Source organism: Rutilus rutilus (assembly GCF_951802725.1).
Source record: "Rutilus rutilus genome assembly, chromosome: 1".
Taxonomy (NCBI): Eukaryota; Metazoa; Chordata; class Actinopteri; order Cypriniformes; family Leuciscidae; genus Rutilus; species Rutilus rutilus.
Window position 1 is genome coordinate 1,386,665 of NC_140209.1, and position 13,817 is coordinate 1,400,481.

The window sequence follows — 13,817 nt, forward strand, 5'->3', positions numbered from 1 at the left end:
GAGAAAGAAAAAGAGAGAGAGAGAGTAGGAGACAAAGAAAAGAGGAAGTAAAGAGAGAGAGAGAGAGAGAGAGAGAGAGAGAGTAGGAGACAAAGAAAAGAGGAAGTAAAGAGAGAGAGAGAGAGAGAGTGCCTCTCTCACACTCCATCTCCATTCAAACAAAGCAACATTATCAGTGTATTTGTAATATGTATACTCAATGGTCACTCGAGATTCTATTAAAGACCTGAACATAGCAACCATATCAACCTCTGTTCCTGCATTTTTACACTGGTGGGATTTCAGAATGGCTAACTTAGCCTGGCCAATTAAAAAATTGGCAAGAACACATTGTTGTTGCCATGACCTTCTATATTTATATCCCAGTATAAACAAGGTATTGCTATATGAAAAACCTAATTTTGTGATCAACTTTTCTAGTATTACAAATACCGGACCAAGTCTTGGACATTCAAAAAACATATGAAAAACAGTATCATGAGCATTACAGAAGGGACAAATTTTGAAACCAAGCTATTTGAGGCTATAGCACAATGAAGTACTCTCCATTGAAGATCTCCACATCGCTTCGAGATAGGAGGTTTATACAATACTCTCCATGATGGATGTACTTCTTCACAAATAGAGATCTTAGCCCTCCATTTAGTATCTGTTTTTCCTTGCAAATGCCCAACATGCACAGATTTGACACAAATATAATAAAGATTTTTCTTTGCCACATCATGAAAAAACAAATCCCCATATCCCTTCAACAATGTATTCTGGTTTATATTACCCCCAACTCTCCCATCTCTAGGGGTCACCTTCAGCTCAGGAAATGTCTGAGGTGTAGGGAAAAGCATCCCTAATACACTTGATTATCCTATCCACAGTTCTCAGAGATTTAATTCCAACCTGTGCAGCAAGTGATAACACAGTTCGCCACTGACCTTGTGTCAAATCAATTAAATCCATAACTTTACTGACCCCAGCATTTAAAAACTGTGGAACAAAACAAGACAAATTAGATGGTAGTTTTATAAGGGGATTAAAAAACAAGGGTTCTGAAACCCCATAGTGCACATCTTCTGTTCTTGTAAAGTTTAAATATTTCCATGATTTAATTACTGACATGTAAAAGTTAGGAAAGAAACAACGTGCCTTTTCCTCAAAGGGCTTTTCCATTAAAAACAACTGTTTATCAAGGCCTATCCCACCTAAATCTGTTAATATAGACAACCCAAATGTTGTATACTTACATTATCCCGACTGTTTCCAACAACTTTAAAACCAGGAGAAATTTGTAATTTAATTCGAAGACACGTCACGTTTCTTTTTTTCCATTTTGTCGCCGTCAATGGCGTCATATCCACGTTCTCCCGCTCGTACTGCCATAGCAACCAGAGCCCTCTGATAGTAACCAAGGCGACAGACGTGGACCACTGTGTAGTTCGTAATCTCTATCTGCACGCTGTTGTTGTTTAGTTCAAACATTATGGACCATGGCAAGCAGACTTTGGATAAAAAAGGAGAACTAAAACGAGAATCAATATCAGCATGGTGTTTTCGAGATGCCGAGAGCTCCACGTCCGAGACTTCGACCGCTCCTACATGTACTTTATTAAACAGGTGAGCACATTTACATAAAACTAATCAATATTATATAGTTCAACAATGATAAAATGTTAGAATATGATCTGTATGTTATTCTAATGTTGATCTAGCTTACTGCTAGTCTCATACAGACAAACTAACACATGGAATAACAAATTTCAACACATTCAAATGCAGTTTAGTGTGCTAGTGTAATGTTAGACCAAGTGAAACAGCGCTGCGTTACCTCACAAGTTTAATTTGTCTAATAAACTGACCTGTGAGTAGTAATTCTGCACTTGCGTTCGGTAGAATGAAATGTCCATATTCCTTTTATATCCGCGGGACTCGCGTCGCGTGTGGAGCTGATAGCTGTCTCTTAATATGACTTTTGTGATATTCATTTTGTGACGACGCATGCGTAAAATCCTATGGGTTCTGTACCGGAAAGAGAAATGATTAGTTCATCTCTTGAGTCTTCGGGTCTGATTCTTCTGAGTCTTTCCTTCTTTTGACAGCTGACGTGATGGGACAGCGCTGGACACATAAATGAGATAATAATTCCCAATCTTTCTTATAAACAAGCGTGTAGTCAGTTTTTTAACAGTTACATGCTGCATTTTTGGTCTCAATCTCAATTTCTTATAGCTTTCTTATTTCTTTCAATTCAAAATTTGTAGAATTTATATCATGGTGGTTCTTCTGCAGATGAATCTGAACCATATGAATATGAACTTTGCGATGCTGTTTGTGAATGTTCGTTAGATGGTTTCGGGAAACACTGACTCGTAACTGCTGATAACGACGGAACTTGTGAACATTGTATGATTTCCATCCATCCATCCATCCATCTTCTACCGCTTATCCGGGGCCGGGTCGCGGGGGCAGCAGTCTAAGCAGGGATGCCCAGACTTCCCTCTCCCTAGACACTTCCTCCAGCTCTTCCGGGGGGACACCGAGGCGTTCCCAGGCCAGCCGGGAGACATAGTCTCTCCAGCGTGTCCTAGGTCTTCCCCGGGGTCTCCTCCCGGTGGGACATGCCCGGAACACCTTCCCGGGAAGGCGTCCAGGAGGCATCCGGAAAAGATGCCCGAGCCACCTCAACTGGCCCCTCTCGATGTGGAGGAGCAGCGGCTCTACTCTGAGCTCCTCCCGAGTGACCGAGCTTCTCACCCTATCTCTAAGGGATCGCCCAGCCACCCTGCGGAGAAAGCTCATTTCGGCCGCTTGTATCCGGGATCTTGTCCTTTCGGTCATGACCCACAGCTCATGACCATAGGTGAGAGTAAGAACGTAGATTGACTGGTAAATCGAGAGCTTCGCCTTGCGGCTCAGCTCCTTCTTCACCACGACAGACCGGTACAGGGACCGCATTACTGCAGAAGCTGCACCGATCCGCCTGTCAATCTCCCGTTCCATCCTTCCCTCACTCGTGAACAAGACCCCAAGATACTTAAACTCCTCCACTTGAGGCAGGAGCTCTCCACCAATCTGAAGCGGGCAAACCACCCTTTTCCGACTGAGAACCATGGCCTCGGATTTGGAGGTGCTGATTTTCATCCCAGCCGCTTCACACTCGGCTGCAAACGTCCCAGTGCATGCTGGAGGTCCTGGCTTGATGAGGCCAACACGACAACATCATCCGCAAAGAGCAGAGATGAAATCGTGTGGTCCCCAAACCTGACCCCCTCCGGCCCCTGGCTGCGCCTAGAAATTCTGTCCATAAAAATTATGAACAGAACCGGCGACAAAGGGCAGCCCTGCCGGAGTCCAACACGCACCGGGAACAAGTCTGACTTACTGCCGGCAATACGAACCAAGCTCCTGCTCCGGTCGTACAGGGACCGGATAGCCCTTAGCAAAGGGCCCCGGACCCCATAATTCCGGAGCACCCTCCACAGGCCGCCGCGAGGGACACAGTCGAATGCCTTCTCCAAATCCACAAAGCACATGTGGATTGGTTGGGCAAACTCCCATGAGCCCTCCAGCACCCTGTAGAGGGTATAGAGCTGGTCCAGTGTTCCACGACCGGGACGAAAACCACACTGTTCCTCCTGAATCCGAGGTTCTACTATCGGCCGGATTCTCCTCTCCAGTACCCTGGCATAGACTTTCCCAGGGAGGCTGAGAAGTGTGATCCCCCTATAGTTGGAGCACACCCTCCGATCCCCCTTCTTGAAAAGAGGGACCACCACCCCGGTCTGCCAGTCCAAAGGTACTGTCCCCGACCGCCACGCGATGCTGCAGAGGCGTGTCAGCCAAGACAGCCCCACAACATCCAGAGACTTGAGGTACTCAGGGCGGATCTCATCCACCCCCGGTGCCTTGCCACCGAGGAGTTTCTTGACTACCTCGGTGACTTCAGCTTGAGTGATGGACGAGTCCGCCTCCGAGCCCTCAGCCTCTGCTTCCTCAATGGAAGACGTGACGGCGGGATTAAGGAGATCCTCGAAGTATTCCTTCCACCGTCCGGTGATATCCCCAGTCGAGGTCAACAGCTGCCCACCTCCACTGTAAACAGCGTTGGTAGGGCACTGCTTCCCCCTCCTGAGGCGCCGGACGGTTTGCCAGAATCTCTTCGAGGCTGACCGATAGTCCTTCTCCATGGCCTCACCGAACTCCTCCCAGGCCCGAGTTTTTGCCTCCACAACCACCCGGGCTGCAGTCCGCTTGGCCCGTCGGTACCCATCAGCTGCCTCAGGAGTCCCACAAGCCAGCCAGGCCCGATAGGACTCCTTCTTCAGCTTGACGGCATCCCTTACTTCCGGTGTCCACCACCGGGTTCGGGGATTGCCGCCTCGACAGGCACCGGAGACCTTACGGCCACAGCTCCGAGTGGCCGCGTTGACAATGGAGGTGGAGAACATGGTCCACTCGGACTCAATATCTCCAGACTCCCTCGGGATCTGGTCGAAGCTCTGCCGGAGGTGGGAGTTGAAGATCTCTCTGACAGGAGATTCGGCCAAACGTTCCCAACAGACCCTCACAGTACGTTTGGGTCTGCCGAGTCTGTCCAGCTTCCTCCCCCGCCATCGGATCCAACTCACCACCAGGTGGTGATCAGTTGACAGCTCCGCCCCTCTCTTCACCCGAGTGTCCAAGACATTCGGCCGGAGGTCGGATGAAACGACCACAAAGTCGATCATCGACCTCTGGCCTAGGGTGTCCTGGTGCCATGTGCACTGATGGACACCCTTATGCTTGAACATGGTGTTCGTTATGGACAAGCTGTAACTAGCACAGAAGTCCAATAACAGAACACCAGGATGTTCTACAGGTGTAACATGTGTTCTGTTGTATGATTTCATGTATTTTAAAATGTTTATATATATATATATATATATAACAAAAGCTGTTATAAGAGCAGTCAGTACATCCAAAAAAATGAATGGATCTCTATGGGGCCTCTGCTGGAAGTGTATGGTAATTAATTTTGGCAAAACTATATTATCTGCAAAAAAAAAAAAAATCTAACCAGCAGATGAAGAATTATGCATCTCAGACCTAGATCAATATCCAGAAACAACTCATGATTCATTTCGATCATCATTAATGTGGTTTTTTTTTTCATAAAAAGGTAATATTTCATTTGCATGCTAATGGTGTAGCTGAGGTATTTTGCAGTTAATAGGTACAAAAGTAATTAAAATCTCCCAAAACATAGCATTAATGTATAGATGAGAAGTAAACCAACAAAATGATATATTACGTGTATTATTAAAAATGTAAAAAAATTAAATTAAATAAAAAATACAATCACTCTATACATTTTTGGGGTCATATTGAGTGTAAACAGGAAACTAGAGACATATGAGGAAAAGATGGTTCAGTCCTGTGTCTACTGGGAAACTTCCCGCTAAAACTGTATAAGAATGTTTAGAGAGTGTTATCCTTCCTTTTAGGAGAACATTCTGGGAACAAAAATACAATTATCTACAGAAAACATTACAAGAACAAAACATAATGCTCTCAAAACATTCATAGAACAACAACATTTCTATCTGGGATGAGCTCATATTGTCAAGTCAAGTCACCTTCATTTATATAGCGCTTCTAACAATATTGATATCGAGATCATAGTATGAGCACACAGTGACTGCGCTGTGAGTAACAGAACTACAAATAACCTTTATCTTTTGTTGTGTTGTACTGGTGGTGTAAAGGAATACACATATTCTCCTAGTGCATGTTTAATCATATTGTATTAAATGATTTGTTAATGCATTATTTTGTCATGACTTTTACTTGAGAGGGCCCTAATCATGATCAAATTCACTGTTAACTACTTCCCAAACTCAGCTCATGATTGATCATAAACTGACTGTCAAACACACAACGAGTGTTCAGCTCAGTGAAGTGATGTTGTGTGGTCAGAGAACAGAAGTACAGTATCATCACGCCTGTGTCTGGATGGAGAGTGAACTACTGATCCCAGCAAACCTTCCCTGAGTTTTGCTCCTTCCTTTGGGAACTGTTCCACAAATATTCTTTGTGGGTTTTGAGTTGTTATTTAGTATTTAGCTGTGCATAAGTCACAGTAGGGTGAGTCTGAAGGAAAGAGAGAAACACAGAACAGATAAAGAGCTTTTAAGGGCAGTTATTAGTGTATTTCTACGGTTGAAGAGGAGGATCAACTCATCCTGTGCCGTCCAGTAATGTTTATGACAAAGCTGAAATCAAAAGTTCAAGATATGATGATATTATATTATTTAAATTTGTTTCAAAGTCAGAGTATTTCTTATTCCTTCTTAAAGAGGCGTTTGATTTGGTTTATCTATAAATGTTAATGAATGCATTAGCTATCAAACAGCGGAAAAAGACTGTATGATTTGAATCTTCTGCTTTGTATGCTGGTGGGGTTTATGTTTTATCATTTATTAATATCATAATGATCACTGAGATATACTGTGTTTCAGGAACCAGTGGAGTGGATCGTGTGTTCATCAGTTCTGGGGAAAATGTTCGTCTGTCCTGTAATAAAGCTCTTTCTGACTGCAAATCAACTACATGGACCTACAATAACAGACATTCAGGGAGAGTTAAACTGATTACTGGAGGGATAAAGAATAAAGACACAGAGAGACATGAGAGACTGAGTCTGGAGTCTGACTGCTCTCTGAACATCAAGAACGTCACAGGAGAAGATTATGGAATATATTACTGCAGTCAATATGTGAATGGAGAACAACAAGGACCTGATGCTGATGTTTATCTGCATGTTCTTCATGGTAAGTTTATGATTATGTCATGTGGTAAATTTAAAAAGGGCAGATTCTCCCTTTAAACTCAGATGATGATTGAAGAGTCTGTGATTTGTGTCTTGTGTTCAGTTTCAGTGTCTCCATCATCATCATCATCATCATCATCATCTTCATCCTCACAGACTGAGATCAGTCCAGGCCGCTCTGTGACTCTCTCCTGTCGGTTGTATTTATATGCTGGATACTCCTGTGATGATCGGGTCAGTTCTGGGGGACTTGAGCTGTTGTGGGTGAATCAGGCTGGTGTTGATCTGAAGACAGACTCCAGATATCAGATATCATCATCATCAGATCCAGATCAAGATCTCTGTATCCTCACTCTGACTACAACACTCCTGAATGAAGATGACAACAGAGAGTGGAGATGTCAGCTTACTCAGAGAAATCAACTCTTGACCTCAGTCAGATACACTGTCAAGTATTCAGGTGAGAAACAACACTGTAAAATATGATGTTAATGTCCTACAGTTATACAGTAATACAGTACAGTCTCTTCTCAACTACTGCCACTGTAAACTGTGATGATGAACACAAACTGCAGGTCATGATCGATATGAACATATGATGTTAATGTCCTACAGGTGATGCGTCTGAACATTCATCTTCTGCAAATGACCGGTCTTGTACAGTCTGTTGTCTGATGCAAAATAATCATAATATACAGCTAGTGTAACTCACACCACTGCTATGATGAATAAATAAAATCATCTCATTAGTATGTCATCCCAGCACCAGAACTGAGCGTCACACTGATACGGAGCTGCTCTAGAGCAGGGTGTCGGACTCGATTTACTCCATCTGTGTTTGATCATCGTTCTGAATCTGATCAAGGCGTAGTGTTTGACAAAAATGTGATTTTCTCAACTATTTTGTTTAAAATGTTGCCTTTCTTTATGAAACTTACTGACATTCAAGTGTTGATAAAAAAGGATGCATGAAGCTAATAAAAGGTTTTTAAAATTAAAGTACAGTTATAAAAGATAACATTTGAACATAGTAGTATAGGCCTACTGCAAGTGCAAAAATTGTATATAAATAGTAAACTATAAGTATAATGTTAAGTTCACTTAAAGAAAACTTGTAGTATAAAACTACTAAACTAGTAGTTTACTGAGAGTATACTTCAAAGTTGCTACAAGTATTAAAATAGTGAACTACTAGTATACCCATAAGTTCACTTGCAGTACAAATGAGAAACATAATTATGAACTAGTTGTGCACTTAAAGTTTACTACTGTTACATTTATAGTGCACTTAAACATATACTTTTATATACTTCAAGTGGGCCAATTTAGTCCCAAGCGGTATTAAAATAGTACTTACAAATTTACTACTAGTACATATTGACATTAGTATACTTACTACATAAAGTATACTTAAAACATACTTGAACATTACTCAAGTATACTTCATAAAATGAACTTGAAGTATACTTTTTTTCATAAGGGTATAGCAGTTTGTAAAATAAATGCCTTGACATTGTGTAATCATATTTCCATCTTGTTTTTAACAGTTGTAACATCAACTACAGCAACAGCACTGATTCCAGGTGTGTATGAAAGAACTACAGCAGCAGCTCCTACACACGGTTCATGATCACATGATCACTGTCACACACATCAACCTCGAAGGATTCCTCAATATTTGTGCATTTGAATGTTTTCATACAGGAAACGTTGTATATTTTAGATGCCATCAATAAATAGATATTCCACATTTCAATGTTTCTGCAAACTTAGAAATGCAAGTGTGCTAGAACCTCACTTAACATGAATATCTATGAATGAATAAAGCATCAAATAGATTTATTTTTGGTGAATGGCGATAGTCATTCTCCTCCTGACAGCTTGAGAGTGAAGTAAGAAGATAATAGATGACAGATTCGTGCACATATTCATAATTTCTGTGATGTGAAGCTCAAGTATTATGTGATGATGATGTTGTGTATATGTGGCATTATGTGTTGAACTGAACTAACAGATGTGATCCACAGATCCAGCTGATCCAGCATCAGAAACTGGAGTCAGTGTGTCTGCTGGATCATTATACAGAGGTACGACACGTTCATTTATACTGACAGCTTTATAACATTAAACTATCAGTCAGTCTGTAAATGCTTCATCAATAACTGTTGATAGTTGAATACCCTTGACTTCAGTCATGTACAGTTTCTCTTCTTCCTCTCATGTTTCCTGCAGTGATTGTGATTATTGTTGAGATGGCAGTGTTTGCTGCTCCTACTGTGATTCTTCTTCAGATCATCTGTGCAAGAAGAGCTGGTGAGTTTTGAGCCGCACACAATCTGATGATTCACACTCATCTGATCTGGAACAATCTGCAATCATGATAAAAACACATACGAGAGGTCAGTCAATGCTTTTATTTTGCAGGGAGGAAGGACTCGAAGCACCCAGAGGAAATAGAGATGCCGACAATATTAGAATAAAATACTGATGAGTTTAGAGCCAATCTGCAGCAATATTTACAATAGTAAAAACTTACAGAGGATTGGTCATTGTTTTATTTTCTTCTTCTCAGAGAACAGAGAAAAAACTCTGATCAGCCTGAAGAAATAGTGACACCAAGTTTAGAGTAATTATTTTTTTTTTATTTTTTTATAATAAAAGGCCAGATTTTTTTTCATTAACATCCAGTGATCTCTGCATATGATCACAATGTGAGTCACAAGTGTAACCTCACAGTGCACTCACTGTGTGCTCATATAATGGCCACAATGTGAGGTCACCCCAGCTAGAAATGTTATTGGACATGAACTTCATCGTTTAGACGTCAAATTTTGGTTGAAAATGAAAATTGGGTTGACGTGTTAGGCCGGCTACACACTGGCTGTGTGGCGTGTCCGTTTTTATTTCGGCTTCCATGTTAACAGGTTAGAGCTTGCACACTGCCTGCGTGAGACGCACATCTCAGGCGTGGAAGAAAACGAGTGCATGTGCATGCTAGAATCGAACCAACACCTATTTTTCACACGACACGCAAGTGTGTTGGAAGCGTTTCCCGGCAAAATAGAATAGGAAAAGATGTTTATATGTTATTTTGACAGGAATACATTTTAATAAATGATATTTTGATGTTTGAAAGTCTCTAGGTTTTGACATAAATGCAGATATATATATGTAATTTAAAAGAAAAAAATAATAAATATATATATATATATATATATATATATATATATATATATATATATAGCTGCGAGCAGCGATGAAGGGCCAAAGCCGGTGGTGCCGCCACCCCGGTGCCGCACCGGGGTTGCGGTGCCACCGGCTTGGGCCCTTCATCGCTGCTCGCAGCTATATTTATAATATATATATATATACACACACACACACACACACACACATATATACATATATATATATATATATATATATCAGAGCATGTGAGCGGAGTGGAGCGGGAGCGAGCGGGGAGCGCGAGCGGGCGGATCTTGGACAGAGCGCAGAGCGGCAATTTCAAAAGGACGGAGCGTCACATTTCCCGCTCCAATTTCGCTCCGCTCCGCTCACACCACGAGTCTGAAGCGTGCTCAGTCAAGCCTGATCCTGAATCCATTTGTCTTGCACAGTCATCAACAGTAGACTATTTTCAGGCAAAACTCGGCTCAATAATGGAGTTCAAAAAGTAAAATGAGAATTCATACAGGTGTAGCCTATCAATATAAGTCGCTCCGGAGTAGCCTATAAGGCGCATCAGTCAAAAAATCCGCCATGAAGAAGAAAAAACATAGGCCTAGCCTCGCACTGGACTATAAGTCACATTTATTTAGAAATTTATACAAAAAAAAAAAATGTTATGGACGGGATAGTTCTCCGTTACGGACGTGAGCGCTCTGAAAGCGGCACTTAGACTGCTTTAAAACTTTCACTCAGACCTCAAACAGAAAGCACAAAGCCTGTCTTTAAAATGAATTTCGTTTGGTATTAATTGTATCTTAATTTTAATCAAGGTTTCATCAACCAATTGTCTGGATTTAATAAGAAGTAAATATATTAGAAATTAGATAACCACGATACGAAGGCGCCGGCGTGAACCTGGAGTTTGTCTCATGAATGAACCGAAACTCAGCGTATAGCCTACTTGCCTCAAACACCTGAGACATATATATAAAGCTTGAAATGTCTACTTTTAAACAGAACAATTCAAAACGAAAGAAAACAGACTGCTCTCCCGTATGAAATGTGCATTTCTCTCAGGCGCGTTCACTACTGCGAAGATCACGAGTCAGCATCTTTCCAGCCGACAGACATACAAAAAATTTAAATGTCTTCTGCTATATTTTACATATTCATAATCATTTTGCCGGTTCGTTGTGACAGCTTTTAGGTGCCCTTACATGTTACGTGAACGCATCAGCACTGAAAACATAGAGATTTTTTTTCTTTTGGGGACATTTTGTTTGTTTTCAGACTTTCTCATTTGCCTGCGCGATGTTAGAGGACGCTGTTAATAAAGTTGCGAGTAGGCCTACACATTGGATTCACGTTTATTATTATAGGCTATTAAAAAAAATACCCCAGTTTTTATGCCAGTCGTATCATTTTAATAATTTTTGTTGTATTTAGCCGCCACACACCTTGAAGGCCGGTCCGTGTCTGATATTGTCTGATTTTAAACCGGTCCGTGGCACAAAAAAGGTTGGGGACCGCTACAAGTGATATACATGTAGATTTTTTTTCCTTTTTTGGAGCGAGCGGGGGGTGATTTGAGTGGAGCGCGAAGCAAACTGCGTTGAGCGCTGAGCGAAAATGAGCGGAGCGGCCTGATGTAGCTATGAGCGGGGGAGCGGAGGGGTGAACAGTTCAGTGAGCGATGAGCGGAGATTCTCACCGCTCCACTCCGCTCACATGCTCTGATATATATATATATATATATATATATGTATATATATGGCATGGTTGTTGGTGCCAGACGGGCCGGTCTGAGTATTTCATAATCTGCTCAGTTACTGGGATTTTCACGCACAACCATTTCTAGGGTTTACAAAGAATAGTGTGAAAAGGGAAAAACATCCAGTATGCGGCAGTCCTGTGGGCGAAAATGCCTTGTTGATGCTAGAGGTCAGAGGAGAATGGGCCGACTGATTCAAGCTGATAGAAGAGCAACTTTGACTGAAATAACCACTCGTTACAACCGAGGTATGCAGCAAAGCATCTGTGAAGCCACAACATGCACAACCTTGAGGCGGATGGGCTACAACAGCAGAAGACTCCACCGGGTACCACTCATCTCCACTACAAATAGGAAAAAAGAGGCTACAATTTGCACGAGCTCACCAAAATTGGACAGTTGAAGACTGGAAAAATGTTGCCTGGTCTGATGAGTCTCGATTTCTGTTGAGACATTCAGATGGTAGAGTCCGAATTTGGCGTAAACAGAATGAGAACATGGATCCATCATGCCTTGTTACCACTGTGCAGGCTGGTGGTGGTGGTGTAATGGTGTGGGGGATGTTTTCCTGGCACACTTTAGGCCCCTTAGTGCCAATTGGGCATCGTTTAAATGCCACAGCCTACCTGAGCATTGTTTCTGACCATGTCCATCCCTTTATGACCACCATGTAGATTAGATTAGATTCAACTTTATTGTCATTACACAAGTACAGGTACAAGGCAACGAAATGCAGTTTAGGTCTAACCAGAAGTGCAATAGCAGCAAGTGCAGGATATACAGTGGTTCCATAAGTGCAGAACATGGATATGTACTGAATAAATATAGAGTTGAATACTATTATAAACAAAAATTTACAGATAGATTGTCCTATGAATATAATATACAGATAACTATTACTGTGAACAGAATTTACAGCTAGATATGTACTGAATATAATAATATACAGATGGCTATTACTATAAACAGAATGTTTACAGATAGATATGTACTGAATATAATATACAGATGGCTGTTACAATAAACAGAATTTTACAGATAGATATGTACTATGAATATATATACAGATGGCTGTTACTATAAACAGAATGTGAGCATAATATACAGATGGCTATTACTATAAACAGAATTTAACAAATAGATATATGTATAAGTTAGGCTAATGAGCAGTATAACAATGGATTTAAAGTAGTGCAAATAAAGTTTGGACAGAAGCTATCCGAGTGAAAGTGCAGTGGAAAGTAATTGCATATTACAGTTAAGGTACGATATTGCAATGTATATATAAACAGTCGGTACTGTAAATAAACAGTCGGCAGTGCAAATTGAGCATATTCCAGTCAAGGTAGTAGTGCAAGATGCATATGTAAACAGTTGTTACTGTAATAACAGTCAGCAGTGCAAATGAACATTATAGTATTGCAAATAACAAAATGGAGGCAGGTGTGAGGAGGGAGAGGAGAGTCAATCAGTATATGAGGGGAGTGGGATCAATGAGGGTTAGAGTTTAATAAAGAGACAGCTCTGGGGAAAAAACTGTTCTTTAGTCTGCTGGTCCTGGTCCGGAGGCACCTGAAACGCCTGCCGGAGGGCAGGAGAGAAAACAGTCTGTGGGCTGGGTGAGAGGAGTCCTTAAGGATGCTGCGAGCTCGATGCAGACAGCGTTTCCTCTGGATGTGCTCGATGGCAGGTAGTGGAGTCCCAGTGATGCGCTGGGCGGTTTTCACCACCCGCTGCAGTGCCTTGCGCTCTGCAACAGAACAGCTCCCATACCACACTGTAGCACAGTTGGTCAGGATGCTTTCTATTGCACAGCGATAGAAGTTCACCAGGATCCTCTGATGGCTACTTCCAGCAGGATAATGCACCATGTCACAAAGCTCGAATCATTTCAAATTGGAGTTCACTGTACTAAAATGGCCCCCACAGTCACCAGATCTCAACCCAATAGAGCATCTTTGGGATGTGGTGGAACGGGAGCTTCGTGCCCAGGATGTGCATCCCACAAATCTCCATCAACTGCAAGATCCTATCCTATCAATATGGGCCAACATTTCTAAAGAATGCTTTCAGCAC

At 41.8% G+C, this 13,817-nt stretch overlaps 2 protein-coding genes across 2 annotated transcripts in view; one reads left to right on the forward strand and one right to left on the reverse strand.

The window, feature by feature from the left end:
• LOC311301705 (uncharacterized protein) overlaps positions 1-13,817 on the reverse strand; it is a 571,741-nt gene that overhangs the window by 146,487 nt on the left and 411,437 nt on the right. The window lies entirely within an intron of this gene.
• LOC311301587 (uncharacterized protein) overlaps positions 1-13,817 on the forward strand; it is a 61,448-nt gene that overhangs the window by 21,398 nt on the left and 26,233 nt on the right. Inside the window, exons 4-5 of the mRNA XM_084426843.1 lie at positions 6,489-6,800; positions 6,903-7,259. Coding sequence (XP_084282969.1) covers positions 6,489-6,800; positions 6,903-7,259 — 669 coding nt within the window. The remainder of the gene's footprint in view (positions 1-6,488; positions 6,801-6,902; positions 7,260-13,817) is intronic.